This window comes from Labrus bergylta, chromosome 15, assembly GCF_963930695.1.
Source record: "Labrus bergylta chromosome 15, fLabBer1.1, whole genome shotgun sequence".
Taxonomy (NCBI): Eukaryota; Metazoa; Chordata; class Actinopteri; order Labriformes; family Labridae; genus Labrus; species Labrus bergylta.
This window is the reverse complement of record NC_089209.1, coordinates 3,934,064-3,950,968: the sequence shown is the minus strand read 5'-3', so window position 1 is coordinate 3,950,968 and position 16,905 is coordinate 3,934,064. Positions and strand designations below refer to the sequence as shown.

The 16,905-nt window shown below is 40.5% G+C and overlaps 1 protein-coding gene across 1 annotated transcript; it reads left to right on the top strand.

Moving 5' to 3' along the window:
- The first annotated feature begins 536 nt into the window (after positions 1–536).
- Positions 537–16,717, top strand: crip2l (cysteine-rich protein 2-like). Its single transcript, XM_020654853.3, has 8 exons — positions 537–788; positions 9,331–9,425; positions 12,869–12,926; positions 13,026–13,157; positions 14,932–15,000; positions 15,122–15,216; positions 15,331–15,388; positions 16,135–16,717. The coding sequence occupies exons 1-8, from the start codon at positions 746–748 to the stop codon at positions 16,197–16,199; spliced, it is 615 nt and encodes a 204-aa protein (XP_020510509.1). The 5' UTR covers positions 537–745; the 3' UTR covers positions 16,200–16,717.
- Positions 16,718–16,905: the final 188 nt, after the last annotated feature.

Here is a 16,905-nt window from a genome sequence, read left to right as displayed (position 1 = left end):
AATATGTCCAAAATTGATGCGTTTTTGCAAATCTGGCAGCCCGCTCTGGAGTATCTTGGGCCTGTTGTCTCTAATACAAAACATCTCCTGAGTGTGAATTATAGTTAATGACCTTTCTGTAAAGTGGACCATTTCCTGTTACTGGCTGTGTAATGTGTTAATCTGAGCTGTTGTTTTTTTGTTTGTACTGGTCTGGTCATGTTACTGTGGCTTATATGTGTGAGTTTTATTGTTTTATAATATACTGTAAGAAAATTCAGTAAACATTATGTAAAAAAACAATATTTAACAAAACCAATTTGCATATTAAGTCATTAAAAAAAACATAAAACAAGAGAGCTGATCAAAATATTGTAGCAATACAACCCTCTAAATTGCAGCTAGGAAATACTTACTTTGCAATAAAAATATTGCAAAGTGATAATAAGCCAACATTATAAAGTAAAACTGGATAAATATCACAGATATAAGTGGATGACGTCACCGTGTGGGCGGGGTTATGTAAAGTAGGGAGAAGGAGCGGAGAGAGAGAGAGAGAGAGAGAGGGCGTGAGCCGTCAGTCTCTCCCATCATCACCACCATCCTCTGAGGTGTGTCTGCACCGCTGGAGCCGCAGTCACACACACACACACACACACACACACTCTTTCTCCCTCTCACACACATTCACGGACACACACACACTCAGTCTGAGAGCCCGTGGACCGACTGAAACGACCCCCGTTCTCTTTGTTCGGCCCGAAAAATGGCGTCAAAATGTCCAAAATGCGACAAGACGGTGTATTTCGGTAAGTGGCTGTTCTCTGAGTGTGTGACTGCTGTGTTTTTCATTTATGCCATTTTTTTTTTCTCCATTCTTCACGTTTGTTTTTTCCACCGTGAATTTTAAAACATGTGTGGGCCATAATTCTCAGAGGGGATTTGAGGATAAACGGGATTAGATTTTTAACACACAGTGCAGACACAAAGGTCATATGATCTGAGATGACGTGTCGGCTGCCCATTCATAAAACACGGGGGTTATTTTTGTAGAAACAAATTATAAACATCCTTAATTGTGTTTTTAATTGAACTGCATCCTAAAACTCCTCCAGCAGCATTTCAAATATTGTACAGAGAGGCTCATCTGGTGACTCATAACTCTTATTTAAATCACTGTCTGATTACAAGAAGGCTGGATAACATTCATATGGGGATAATATTAGTTTACTGAAGCCCTCCACAGCCACATGTTGAAAAGTAGTTCTTTAATTTGACACTGTTACACAAAGTCTGCTTTACATCTTTTAACTGTTTCAGATCTCAAGTTGGAAAATACTTTGCTGAAATCATTTAGAAGTGGTGCAATAAAGAGACGCCTACTGTGTGACACTTTGCAACATTAAGTATGCAGAATAAAACAGTGAAACATTTTGCAATAAAGCAGTCCTGCTCTTTATTTTACCTCGTCAGTATGCATAACATCCGACTCAATTGTGGTCGTTGATTTAAAGCTGTCGCACGGTTTAAAATGTGTTGATCCACTCATATTGTCATGAAAAAGCTTATCACCGTCATCAGCCTTAAAAAAGACAAACAAGGCAGTCAGTAAAAAAAACAGATTGACTGTAATGGGAATGTTAGTGTGATGTCAGAATCAGGGGCGTGTCAAGACCATTCTGACTGCGGTGGCCAAACTCATGCACTGATGTGTGTGTGTGTGTGTGTGTGTGTGGGGAGAGCAACATCAGCAACATTTAAATTGTCTAAGCTTAATTCTGTACGACTCAAACAGACGATGTTTGTCCAGAGCAAGAGGCAACCTCTGGTGTTGACAAATGCAAAATCCTGCAGTTCCTCAAGTGTCCACTAGAGGCTGGCTGCAGAAGCACAGGAAGCCACATACACACCCATTAAAAAAAAACCTGTTTTTACAGCAGAGATTAACATGTTTACAGAAATAGATCTGATTAGCTCATGTCTCGATCGGCACACACTGTACGGGGGGGTGATTTTTTTTTATTTATATCTCATCCGTTTTGATTTGATGAAGGATAAGAGTTATTCACAGTAAGGCGCATAGCTGACCTGATTGACAGGTGGGCGCGGTGTAACGGTTTGTCAGGAGGTTTAAAACAAGCCTCAGCTCCAGCTCTCAGCCTGTCGTGAGGTTGTCTTAAAGTTAGACTGAGCAGATGCTGTTGTCGATGCTAATATGCTAACTTTAATTAATTTTTTCTCTTCCTTTTGGTCACTTCCTGTCAGCACCTGTGTGTCCTGATCGGACTGAAAGCTGTTTGTTTGCACTTCCTGACGTTGTTTCCTCCTCTCTAGATCCTTCCTTTTGCTGCACTTACGCTCTGATGTTCATCGCTTTGGATCAAAACGTCTTGTAAATGAATTGCGTGTCATCTCAATCGGCCGCATTCTTCTGCACACAACAGAAAACAATAATCACCATTAGCTGTTAATTTGACAGCTCAGACGCTTAACAATCACGACATGGCAGTGTGGATCATAATGAGCTCGTTTCTTGTGCATATTTTCCATTAATCTTGTGAAATTTGTGCAACATTTGGATAGAAAACTGGCTTTTGTTGTCACTGCATGCAGTGAAAAAAACAGTATCTCCGGGGTGCCAGTGGTCTGTTAGTTTGCGCCCCGTGTGCAGAGGCTGCGGGGTCCTTTGGGGTCCGGCCTGTGGCTTCTTTCCTGCATGTTGTTCCCCACTCTCTCGCTCTCTCTCTCTCTCTCCAAGATTCCTGTCTCTATCCACTGAGCCCCAAAAAGAAACCTCTTAAAGGAACAGTAAATCATCTGATCTAACCCGAAAATATTAAGACAATATTATCCAAGAAAATGTCAGAAAAGAGTCGTTATGCAGATTTCCCACCAGAGACAAAACATCCTGATGTAATAACCCTCACACTGTAATTAGGCTGAGTGCTCTGAAACTCCCTCGGCTATGTTAATTATTTCCAACTCTTATTTGATCCCAAATGAATGTTTCAGTCTTCCCAGTCTCAAACTGGTAACCACTCTGTTTAAGCACACAGCTCATACTGGGCTATAAATGGTTCTCTTATCTCTGGAGAAGATAACAGGCAGAGACATTAAGAGTTTGAAGCCGTCTTATCTGACAGCCAATGACAAAGCCCCGTCCTATCACATTCACTCGTTTGCATCCGCTTCCTGTCTCCATGACAAAGTAAGGAGTTGCTCACCTTTCCGCCTCTTTTCATTCCACAGCTTCACCACATGGCACGGTGAATTATTGATTGATTGCACATGCATCACGGGGGATCGATTTTTCTTCTTTTTGTTCTCTCCCCTTCATCTCTCTCTGGGGAAAACCCCGCCCTGCAGGTTCAACCGAACATGCTCGTTTTCTCTTTAATGCTCGAGACGCTGCAGAAAATAAACTTGTTTCCTGTAGCAGTGTGAGAGCGTGGTTTAGTGTCATTTTGCATTTTAAGCTCAGAAGTCTATTTTGGGGGATTTTGAGCTACAAAAAATGTCGGTATCAATTGAGGTGTTTTTTTCACTAGCGACACAAGATTATCGTCAGCATTTCACACAAAGTGTCAAAAAGAAACAGGAAGCAACCTGAATTCCTCTTTCTGATCTTAGAATTAAACACTCAAATATGTCTGAATAGATTCCTATATGTCTTTCAGAAGACATCAGTAGACCTCTGTTCATTCAGTCTGTGTCCTGACAGAGTACCAAGGTGCCTTTCTGTCACATATCAGAGTGACAGGCTGTCAGCTGAGCGCCATGTTGCTTAATAAGGGCGTCACTTTATCTGCTGGGGTATTCTGGGAGGAGGACAAACAGATAACTGACTGATGGTGGACGTATTATCTCTCCCTCTGTCCATCTCGCTCTGCTGCAGACGTCAGACTCCAACAGCTGAGCAGCTTCAGCGAAGGCGTCTGTCGACACTGAGATAGAATAAACGTGCAGTAATAATAATAACTTTATTTCTATAGCACCTTTTAAAAACACAGGTTTACAAAGTGCTTTGACAAACAGCAAAAACAAGAACAAACTAAACCAAACACAGAAGAACAGAAACAAAAACAAGAACAAACTAAACCAAACACAGAAGAACATAAACAACAGCAAGAACATAACAAATGTAAAATACTAAAAATAATTAAATACAATTCAACAGAAAAGAACGATACCCAACAGACATATAGAACCCGACCATCACAAGAACCATCACAAGAACCATCATAAGAACCATCACAAGAACCATTATAAGAACCATCATAAGAACCATCACAAGAACCATTATAAGAACCATCACAAGAACCATCACAAGAACCATTATAAGAACCATCACAAGAACCATCACAAGAACCATTATAAGAACCATCATAAGAACCATCACAAGAACCATCACAAGAACCATTATAAGAACCATCACAAGAACCATTACAAGAACCATCACAAGAACCATCACAAGAACCATCACAAGAACCATTATAAGAACCATCACAAGAACCATTATAAGAACCATCACAAGAACCATCACAAGAACCATTATAAGAACCATCATAAGAACCATCATAAGAACCATCACAAGAACCATCACAAGAACCATTATAAGAACCATCATAAGAACCATCACAAGAACCATTATAAGAACCATCACAAGAACCATCATAAGAACCATTATAAGAACCATCATAAGAACCCAGGCAACACAAGAACCATCATAAGAACCATCCTAAGAACCATCATAAGAACCATCATAAGAACCATCACAAGAACCATTACAAGAACCATCATAAGAACCATTATAAGAACCATCATAAGAACCATCATAAGAACCATCACAAGAACCATCACAAGAACCATTATAAGAACCATCATAAGAACCATCACAAGAACCATCACAAGAACCATCACAAGAACCATTATAAGAACCATCATAAGAACCATCATAAGAACCATCACAAGAACCATTATAAGAACCATCACAAGAACCATTATAAGAACCATTATAAGAACCATCATAAGAACCCAGGCAACACAAGAACCATCATAAGAACCATCCTAAGAACCATCATAAGAACCATCATAAGAACCATCACAAGAACCATTACAAGAACCATCATAAGAACCATCACAAGAACCATTATAAGAACCATCACAAGAACCATCACAAGAACCATTATAAGAACCATCATAAGAACCCAGGCAACACAAGAACCATCATAAGAACCATCCTAAGAACCATCACAAGAACCATTACAAGAACCATCATAAGAACCATCACAAGAACCATCACAAGAACCATCATAAGAACCCAGGCAACACAAGAACCATCATAAGAACCATCACAAGAACCATCATAAGAACCATCATAAGAACCATCACAAGAACCATCACAAGAACCATCATAAGAACCCAGGCAACACAAGAACCATCATAAGAACCATTACAAGAACCATCATAAGAACCCAGGAAACACAAGAACCATCATAAGAACCATTACAAGAACCATCACAAGAACCATCATAAGAACCCAGGCAACACAAGAACCATCATAAGAACCATTACAAGAACCATCACAAGAACCATCACAAGAACCATCATAAGAACCCAGGCAACACAAGAACCATCATAAGAACCATTACAAGAACCATCATAAGAACCATCACAAGAACCATCATAAGAACCCAGGCAACACAAGAACCATCATAAGAACCATTACAAGAACCATCATAAGAACCATCACAAGAACCATCACAAGAACCATCATAAGAACCCAGGCAACACAAGAACCATCATAAGAACCATTACAAGAACCATCACAAGAACCATCACAAGAACCATCATAAGAACCCAGGCAACACAAGAACCATCATAAGAACCATTACAAGAACCATCATAAGAACCATCACAAGAACCATCATAAGAACCCAGGCAACACAAGAACCATCATAAGAACCATCACAAGAACCATCATAAGAACCATCATAAGAACCATCACAAGAACCATCATAAGAACCATCATAAGAACCATCATAAGAACCCAGGCAACACAAGAACCATCATAAGAACCATCATAAGAACCATCATAAGAACCCAACAACACGAGCTGAGACCAAGAGGACCAAAGATTTAAAAAGATGTAAGAAACTAAAAGAGCTAAAAGCAAATAAAAAGAGAACAGCAATAAGAAGGTAAGAGCAGGAAAAGAAATAGAAACAAGTGAAGAAATTATCAAAAACAAAACAATAATATTAATAAAAAATAAAAAGTATATATAAATATAAAACATAAATAAACAAAGTAAATAAGATTAAAAAAAATACCAAGTTAAAACACAAGAGGCGTTAAGATAAGAGCATAAATAAAAGGACAGTAAGAAGTAAAAGAAGATATAAATCGTATAACCAGTAAGAAAAGAGTAGTTAAAAATGTTGAGGCCTTTAGTTTTATTTTGAGGTTTTTTTTTCTGAAGAGAGGTTAAGTACAGTGCAGGGAATCTTATTTTTGTTATATAATTTGTATATATTCTCTTCTCTTCCTAAAATTCCTGCATTATTATCATTGATGAATAAATGTTGAATTATGTCAAAGGTAGCTGAAAGAAAGAAGAGGCCTATGTGATAAGATTTGATTGTGTTCAGATCACTTCTGGGTTTTGTGTGCACTCAGGGCAGTAAGTGAAATACATAGAGATGTAACGATTCTCTCAGGATTTATTTTTACAAAGTGAGACTGAAGACAACTGATGAGTGAGAAAGATTCCTTTAGGGGCTGCAGACCCGCTTGTCAGTGTGGTTTGGCCTTTTAGGGCGCGGTCACACTGACCATTCCTACCGTGCTGTACTCAAGTACGATTGGCCCCCCGCTGCGCCATTCCCACGCTGGCCGGCACGGCCCACAGTCACACTGGCAAGGACTAACCGTGTCTAAAAGCACGATTACCTCTTGTGCACGCTAATCATGTTTAATGTTTTTTTTCTCTCAACAAGTGGAGGTGATTAGAGCTTCTTGCTGCATCATGTTGGTTGTGCTATTTGTGTAGTTTTCTGTCTTCTTGTAATATCCGCACACAGTTTTTGTCTCGTCTGTTATCTTCCCACCTCTTTTATTTTCTGTCTCGGGAAAGCCAAAATGTTTTCACACCTCAGATTTAAAAGACGGTGGTGCCCCATCCTCGATTTCTAAATCTTGCTCTACAGCTGCTGACACTCACCAGATTACTGAGATTCATTTTTCAGTGAATCTTGACAACTTTGAATCGATTTATCACGATTTTACAATTAATCTTTACATCCCTATCAGGCAGTATTTGTAGAAATACTCATTTGTATGTGTAAGTGTCCTAACCACAGACGCGGCGCTGTTTTCCTCTCTGTCGCTCGTGTAGACGGACGAGGAGCGAGGAAGGATGAGGCTCTTACACGACACAGACACTTGCTTTTCTCAAAAACATTTCTATCAGCTCACCGTGATCGGTTTATAGACGAGCCTCTGAGTGCTGTGGTTTGAGTCGCACCACACTTCAGTTAAAGTCCACCTTCAATAGAAAAGCACTAGATGATATACTGTCAGCAGTTTAAAGAGCAGAGAATGAAATATTTAGCAGATGCAGGGTGGGCACCAAGCGTCTGATCATGAACGATGTGATGTGATGTATAACGCTGATGTTCTGTTAGGACACGGTGTAAGAGTTGAAATATTGAATTGTACCACAAAGAACAAAGCTGATGAGTGAACTTTATGCTCAGATTTTATTTAAAGGCTTTATAAGTGATTTTTTGATCCAGCAGATGTCGCCCTTGAGCACCAGCATGAAACCAAAACAACTCGCGCTGCATTGTTGTGTTAGCATGCTAATGCTAGCGATCTTTATTATGCTGGTATCTTTACACTGCATGTAAATTTACCTGAAATGAGCGTGATCTAGAAACACAGTTAAGCAGTGAGTACAGAATGTTATTCTTCTTTTATACTCGAGGGGAGGAGTCAGCCGGCTAGGGTTGCCACCTTCCAAGTAGAAAAATAAAGGAAACCCCTCAGCGGGGTGCAACTCAGCAGGGGCCTGACCACCACTGGCCCGACGGTGGGGCACCAGTTGTGGTGAATCAGGATTTAAAACGTGGTTTTACTGAAGTAATAAGAGTCATACTTAAAGTTTTAAGTGCTTTATTAACAATAGTAATTTACAAAAACTCAAAACTTCAGTGTAAAGACAGATACAGTCATGTATGCACAATGAAATGCAGCTAACAGGACTTCAGCAGATGATTACTACTAGCTAGGCCTATTTAATTTACAACTTAACTTAAACTTCAAATAAAGTTATTAACTTAACATTAATTCATTAACAGTATTATTGAAGTGCTTTTGACACTGCTGTAACATAGAGGGGAGGAGGACAGATTTTTAATTAAATAAACTGTAAGAATTTAATAGTATTTTTATTCATTTCTTCTGTCCTTCTGTCTGTTGTTTTTGTTGTTTTCTAATGATGAATGATACTATTAATATGGGTTTGAACTATTTTCTTATTGTATTAATTAAGTGCCTACTGTCAATATATTGATGTTGTATTGATGATATCTCACCCAGGACAAACTGTGAATACAGATTTAGCTGAAATAAATGTCATCTTTTTGTTTTATGTAGGCCTACTGAAAATGTTCACACTATCCAAACTATACTGGAATAACCGATCTATAAACATGGGAGAAAATATATGAAGTAGGCCTACAATAGTTTCCTTTACATCATATTCATTTTCACTGACACTGTCAAGCCAGACATTACTTTCTACTCACGTCTGTATTTCTGCATCCGTTTACGTTTCTATGGTGCACGGTGCGGGAATCAGAGACACCTGCAGACATGTTTCCTTCTGACTCCTATGACTTTCTCTCACCCAATCACTGACGAGCTCTCATTGCTCATGCCAAAAAAGAACCAAACAAACCAGCGGACGCTCTGAATGATGCTGAGTTCGAGGCATCTTGACTGCGTCCCGTACTGATTCAAAACGGGACGCAATATCAAAGTGTAAAATACAAGACGATTCTGTATTTTAGGGGACGGGTGGCAACCCTACAGCCGGCAGTCCCGACGATGTAAACAAAGTGAAGATAGGACTCTGAAAACTCTGAAAACATCACAGACAGTGGGACTCAGGTGTTACACCCATTGTAGACAGTCATGACTCACAGAGTTATTTTCAGAGGATATACTTGATTTCTAGAAGGGGTAAACTTCCCTCTAAAATACCATAAAGACAGGCATGAATCTCTGTATGCTCACACCATGCAGGTGGATATACAGCCCTCACTCCTCTCTCTTCTTCTCCTGCAGCGGAGAAGGTGTCCTCTTTAGGGAAAGACTGGCACAAGTTCTGTCTGAAGTGCGAGCGCTGCAGCAAGACGCTGAATCCAGGAGGCCACGCTGAGGTAAGAGAAAAAGTTACAGAAGGAGGAACTACTTGAAGTTTATCTTACATTTTAAAGCTCCTGTGAGGAACTTTTAGGTTGTTTCTATTTTTTGGCGCCCCCCTGTGGACAAAGCAGGACGATCGCTCTCTTTGCTGATCTTGTCCCGTACATGTGTAAGTAGTAGCAGTAGCTCATCCACTTCATTTTAAACGTCTTATGTGCAACTCACAATGAATTCTTCACTTAAAGGGCGGGGTCGTCACATTCAAATTCTTTATTTACCCACTAGGGGGACATATGTTTTGAGGCTGGAGCGCACAGAAGACAAGAAACACAAGGACTACGTCCTGGTGAAACAATAAACCGAGGCATGAGAATTCATTTCAGTCTGTTTCATTAACCAGCTAAAAACTCCTCACAGCAGCTTTAAAATAAAACTTTTAACCCTTTATGAATGACGATAATTCAACTTTTTTATAATTAACAGCGTTTGTTTGATGTAATAATCATGAAACATCATGGGAATGTCTTTTTTTATTGTATTAATCGTACTTTAAACGCTTTTTTTTTTACATGATCATAATGGACAGGAAGGGTGAATAATGGTTTGTTATTGTTCAGTGAAACCTCGACAGTGATACCGCTTTGTGTTTCCTCTAATAAAGGGAACTATGCCTCAAGAGGAAGTACTTGTGGTTTCTTTGTGGTTCAGTGTGAGCAGTCATATCGCTGACTTTCTAACCGAAGAGGAAGTGCTCAGAACAGTCAGACCGCAGAGAAACCTACTTCCTGTTGAGGTAGAGGTAGAATATTCTGAATTGTGAAATGATAAATGGACTCGAGCTTGTTTATTTCTTTTCTAGTCTTCTGACTACTCAAAGTGCTTTTTACACCGCTGGTCACACCTACACATTCACACACTGATGGTAGAGGCTGATATGTAAAGAGACTATCAGTATCAGCAAGTCCCATTCATAATAATAATCAGAATCAGAAATACTTTATTAATCCCTGAGGGAAATTCCTGTGTATTCATGTGTAATTCGTGTGTGTGTGTGTGTGTGTGTGTGTATATATATATATACACACACACACACACACACTAGACTTTTGTAGGGCTTTTCTAAATACTCAAATAATAACAACAAAACAAAACAAAACTAAGAAGTCATGTAAAAGTAGGAGGATGAGAGTTGTAGGTTGATGCTGAAGAGGTTTTCAGGGATTCATTTCCTGGAGGAAGTGAGTGAGGGGGGGTCTCTTATGGTTTTTGGGAGGGAGTTCCAGAGGGTGGGAGCGGTCAATGGAGAAGGCCCTGTCACCTCCCCAGGACTGATGGTTTGTCCTGCAGGGTGGAGGGACAGGAGGTTTGTGTGAGCAGACCTGAGATTGTGGGTGGGAGTGTGCCCACCCTCATGTGTACATATGGGTAAAGCAACATGGGGTTAAGAGTCTTGCTCAAGGACACATGAGATGTGGCTGCAGGAGCTGGGGATTGACCCCCGACCTTGTGGTTGAGAGACGACGACTCTACCGTCTGAGCCACTGAGTCGGGGTCACAGCTGTGTTATTGTATCATTTTGAAGCCCATGACCGGATACAATACAATATGAAACGATAAGACTCGAGATGAGACTGAGACGAGAGATATTCAGCAATCAGAGCCCAAATTGTTGATCGTTGTTGATGTATAAATTAAAGAGATCTTTATGGTCAACCCTCAGCAGTGTAAGAGGAAAGAACAAATGTATAAATATTTATCTGAAAACCATCTGTAAGAAAAACTCTACTTAACATCATATAAAAACACTTTAGTCAGCTTTCATACCATCAACTCTTTAGCTAATAAATAAATGACAGTCCAGATTACAGACTAAGTTAGTTGTGAAGAAAGCCGGTCTAAACTGAAAGTCTGAGAGACTCTGATGCAGTATAACTAGTGTCAACACGTTTGGACTCAACAGAGTCTTGGTTTCTATACTGCATCAGAGTCTCTCGGACTTTCAGTTTAGACGGCCATTTCTTCACAACTAACTTTGTCTGTAATCAGGACAGTCGTTTAAGTATTAGCTGGTTGACTTCTGTCCCCTGTTCTTGAAGAGCGTCTGATTCCTCTTTATTTGTTGACCCAGTGCAGCACTCGCTTCAACCATCAACTCTTTGTTTTATCACCTCAGCTGGGGTCAGCATCGGGACGTTACCTCCTAGTTTAAACACAGTAAGAGGCTGGAAAAGCCACAGAAGAAAAAAAAAAACCCGTCTCCCTCGGTGTAAACAATGAGATGATAAGTTATTAAGCTGCTACAGTGCCTGGTACTGAACTCAACGTGACCACAAGGATCACAAAAAGACTTTAAAGTCCTCGTGAACCTCTGGCCCTAATGAGCCGTGCTGAGTTCACTTTCTGTGGGACAAAGGAAAGCACACTCGAGCGGTGATGCATTCACTTACTGAGGAAGTGCAGTACATCTGAGTGACAGCTCAGAGGCTAAAATGAGATGATTGTTCTTAACGCTCCTCTGGTGGATGTAATGAATCAAGACATTTTATTTAGCAGACATGTTTATAGAGGGGAGGATGTCGCTTCGCTTTTGATCTGAACACATAGATAAGTTGCTTATGAAACTTATAATGCAGCACAGGGAACAGTCAATCATGACTGGAGGTTTTTTTTATTATTTTAAAGATTTATTTTTGGGGCTTTTTGGGCCTTTAATGGAGAGATAGTGGATAGAGCTGGAAATCAGAGAGAGAGAGAGAGTAGCAGTGGCGATTCTAGGGGTCTGTTGCTAATATTCCGGGCCCCTCTCACTGGCGCTCAGCAGAGCAATGAGAATGAGCGCTGTCAGATGGGGCCCCCTTAGGGAGGCTTTGCTACTGTCCTTGCAAAATTTGCACATTTTGGGTTGCTGCTTTGGTCCAAAGTTTTTCAGCCCAAGCAGTTGCCTGCCTTGGCTGTTGACAAGCAGCGCCCCTGTAGAGTAGGGCTTGACATGCGGGAAAGGAGCCACAGGTCGGATTTGAACCCAGGCCGCCCGCCGCCCGACTACAGCCTCCATAAATGGGGCGCGCGCACTAACCAATGGCGCCCGGCTGGTGGTTTTTAACCACTCACTGCTGGCTACACAAGAATGCCCATTGTTCCCAGAGGCACATATCTTTGCCTGTCTCCAGCCAATCGGTGCATGACACAGAGCTGTCACTTTAGAGAGAACCCACAGTGCTGCAGATTTAACCCTTTAAAATGTGTTGTTCATTAGAGATACCATCCAGCAACATGGAACAAGGAAAATAAGACAGAGCAGATTGTCTTAACAGCGTCTCTGAATAAGTCCTGGTTTGTAGTTTTTTTAAGGCATAATAAGAACCCGGATCGACTTTCTACTTTAAATGTGTTGAACTAAACCTGTCTACCCTCACTAAGTGACGCTTCTGTTTACTTCTCCTCGTTTATTCTGCAGCATGACGGGAAGCCTTTCTGCCACAAGCCCTGCTACGCCGCCCTCTTTGGACCAAAAGGTGCTCTTTCCTCTTCTATAAAAGATAGACTTTCTTTTACCAGCTCTGTTTTTGTTATTCTCTAGTTTGTGCATGATGCAACGTTTGGCTCTGATTTAGGCGTGAACATCGGCGGAGCTGGCTCCTACGTGTACGACAATCCTGCCAACGAAGCCCCTGCTGCCGTTTCAATGGAAACCAACGCCAAACCACAGGAGGAGAGAAAAGCCCCCGCACGGGGACCTGTGAAGGGTGAGGGATATGTGGAGAGAAAAAGAGAGATTCTGTGAGAAAAACATCCTGTCTGGTGGGATGTGGAGGTTTGAGGTTGAGTTCAGCGAATGGTTGTTGAACAGACGATAACGATAGGGAAGATATGGGAAAAAAAAAAAACACAAAGAAGACGATAAAGACGAGGAAAAACATCAGACCCTTAAAGAAAACGAAGAAGAAGAAAATAGCTTTGAGTTAGTTAAGAGAAAGATGTTAAAATCAAAGTACAAAACTGCAACATTTGTGTGCTTAAAGGTGTAATATGTCGAATTTTTACACTAAAATGTATTTTATGCAGTTTACATATTTATATATTTATTGTTGAGTACTTACATTACCTCAAATATTTCCAAAAGTTACCAAAGCCAGAAAAAGAATCTTTATTTTTATAGTCGTAACGGGACGTGTCTTTGGAGGCGGCTGCCATGACAGATACGACATATTCATGGTTGCCATGGAAACGACGGATGTTAGGCCAAAGACCGCTACATAAGTGAGCAGTAACTGCGACTGAAAGTTGCCGCACTGTCGCTGTATGTGCTGCTGTGATAAAAACGTCATTTAAATTATACTTGGAAACATCGTCTGTAAACATATTCTCTTCCTCAGGTCGGTTTAACCCGGTCGTCATGACTACGGTCAACTCTGAGTTCATTTTCATAGGGGGAGGGGGGGAGGAGTAGCAGAGAGAATCACTCACATGAGTCCTCGCCAGCCTCGACATCATCTTTCCTAATTGTTATGATTGAGAGCCCCCTGGTGGCAGGATGTTCATACTGCGTGTTTAAGGATTAAATCAGGGAGATCGAAATGGAAAAAGGGTGAAAAGAAGAGAAGAAAAACAAGATGCACACTAAATTTCTAAAAGTTGTCTCAAATCACTTACTAGCATGTTGCCACCAACTTTTTTAATTTCACAATTTTCATATGAACTCATATACTCTAGCAAATTACTCTACAATAAAACGTTTATATTTTACAATCATGACAGAAAATAAAACAAACGTTGACAATAAAAGTTCAAATTTCACAACAACTACAACACACAAATAAAATCTTACAAATCAATGAATATGAATAAATACAAAGTAAAAGAAGGTAAAACAGAGGGATACAAATAGAGAGACTTCTTTTATTGTGCAGAAATGTGAAAACACAAGTGCAAGTGCTGGACAATAAAGAATGTTTGTGAAATAATCAGACATACCCAAAGCAGTTATATGAAGAAGCAAATTACAAAAGACAAAACAACAACAACAACAAAGAAACAGCCCTAACTCTGGCTCTAAAATTACTCTGAATAAAAAGCCAGACTAAAAATCTAAATACCTGATTTGATATAAAGTTGAATAAACCCACAGAAGTGAATACTTTAAAAGCCATGGTGGAGTAGTGCAAGTGAGCTATTTGTGAATGCAGGAGTTAACACCTTACAAGCTTTATTGAGGAACCTTATGTACAGATTTATCGGTCGCTTGAATGACTCAAAGAATGTAATTATAATGCTGCTGTCGAACCCAAGTCATAGTGCAGTACGCTACCAGTCGTACCTTTGGAGACGTTGGAATAAGAGCCTTTTATAAGAGGCGGGAATGCTTTTATTCTAATGTATATGTGTGTTGTCTATTTTTTGTATTGTATGTCTTTTAAAATGGACCTTGAGTCTAATAATAAAAGTTGAAGATGATGATGATGATGATGATGATGATGATGATGATGATGACTTAATCTACTCAAATGTTGTTTTTTTCAGCTGCGAGCTTCTCGTCTTTCTCCGGAGGACCAAACATCTGCCCTCGCTGCAACAAGACGGTTTATTTCGGTACGTAAATTGCTGTCTTCATATCTGAGTGTGTGTATATACCATACGACTGTTGGAATGTGTGTTTCGAGGTGACTGGTTGTCACGGTAACTATCTCCACGGTTTGGTTTTGTCATGCAGCTGAGAAGGTGTCGTCTCTGGGGAAGAACTGGCACCGGCCCTGTCTGCGCTGCGAGCGCTGCAGTAAGACTCTGGCTCCTGGCAGCCACGCAGAGGTGACGGGTCGGGGGGGGGGGGGGACACGACCACGATTCAGACACACAGTGTTTCACTTTTCTTTTCTTTTTTTTTACAATATTAAATAACGAGATCTGATGTTTGTGTTGCAGCATGATGGACAGCCGTACTGCCACAAACCGTGCTACGCTGTTCTGTTTGGACCTAAAGGTAAGAGGAAGGAAATCAGACTTTCAGCGACCCTTTCCTTTCTTCCTTCTATCTTGCAGCTCAGGGGACAAAACGGGCCGGTGCTGCACGGATACAACAGGTTTTTGAAGTAACAGGAGCCATTTAGAATTACGTCATTTAGCGGCCCAGTTCCTTGCGGACTGTACTCGAGTACGCATGGATCTTGCCTGAGAACACCTCTTCAAGGAGCTCAAAAAAACTGCAGTTCCTCTGGTGTCCACTTGAGGCTTCAAAAGCAGAGAATCTCAATCAAGTCCCATATTTAAATGTTTATTTTGGCAGCAGTAATAAACATGTTTACAGATCTCAAGAGCTCATTTTTTAATACGTTTAAAACAGTACGGGAGTGAATTTTGTATGACACATTTATTTTGATCGTATTAAGGCTAAGATATTTGCATAATTAGGGGTGTGGCTTAGCGTACTGAATGTCTGTTCGGAGGCTAACGGCCTGCTTCAGCTCCACCTCTTTGCCCTTTCATAGATTGATCAAAAGTTAGGTGCAGATACAGGAGCATCTTCAATAAGGTGACCGCCATCGTTTGGCTTCAGAAATCCACGGGTGACGTCACTGACACTACGTCCATGTTTTATACAGTCTATTGCACCGTATAAAGGAAGGAGCTGAAGGTGCTTTTCACAGAGAATGCAAACATCTGCACGGTTGTGTATGAATTAGTTGAATGGAGGAATGTTGTTCAGTCCAGTGTTGTGCTCTCCTCCAGGTGTAAACACTGGAGGTGTCGGCAGCTACATCTACGACGATCCTGAAGCCGAGGCGCAGCAGTGAACTCAGACGAAGCTCCGCCTCCGGGACCCTCGATGTCTCTCTGATTTGCCTTCCTCAGTCGCTCGATATGTACTGCACTCACAGGGATGGAAACCTAGATGTTCTGTTGTATTTGTATATTGTTTATATATCTATTTTTTGTACCAAAACAAACCTTAAACATGTCCTCTCGAGTGAGCTTTGGATTTGCCTTTAGGTACTTTTGGTTCTCTTTGCCAAATAATGATCAGCGTATTACGTAGTGAATTAACACGCCTGAGATTTTTTCACTTGTTATTAAAACTTTTTCAGACTTTTGTGCACTTAAAAAGATGTACTGTGTGTAAACCAAACGTCCCACCAGTTAACCGTCAGTGTTATTTAAACAGGTTTATCCTGCTTGTTAACGGGGGGAGGCGGTGTAGACGTAGATAATGTATACCTGTACCGCACACAAACGTGCATTTTACTGAATGTTTGACGCTGATTTTTAGTCTGTTGTGAATAAAAACTGCACATCAGATTTTCTAACGTAAAAACTTTGTGTTCATTGTCTCCGGGAAATAATAAGTTACAGCTTAGTTTAGCTTTCTTTTTCCTTTATTTTATCTGATGAAGATAAGATAATCCTTTATTTATCCCACAACGGGGAAATTTACACTGTTACAGCAGAAAAGAGCAAAGACTGCAAACAAAAAGTGAACACAGTACAATTTAAATTTAAACT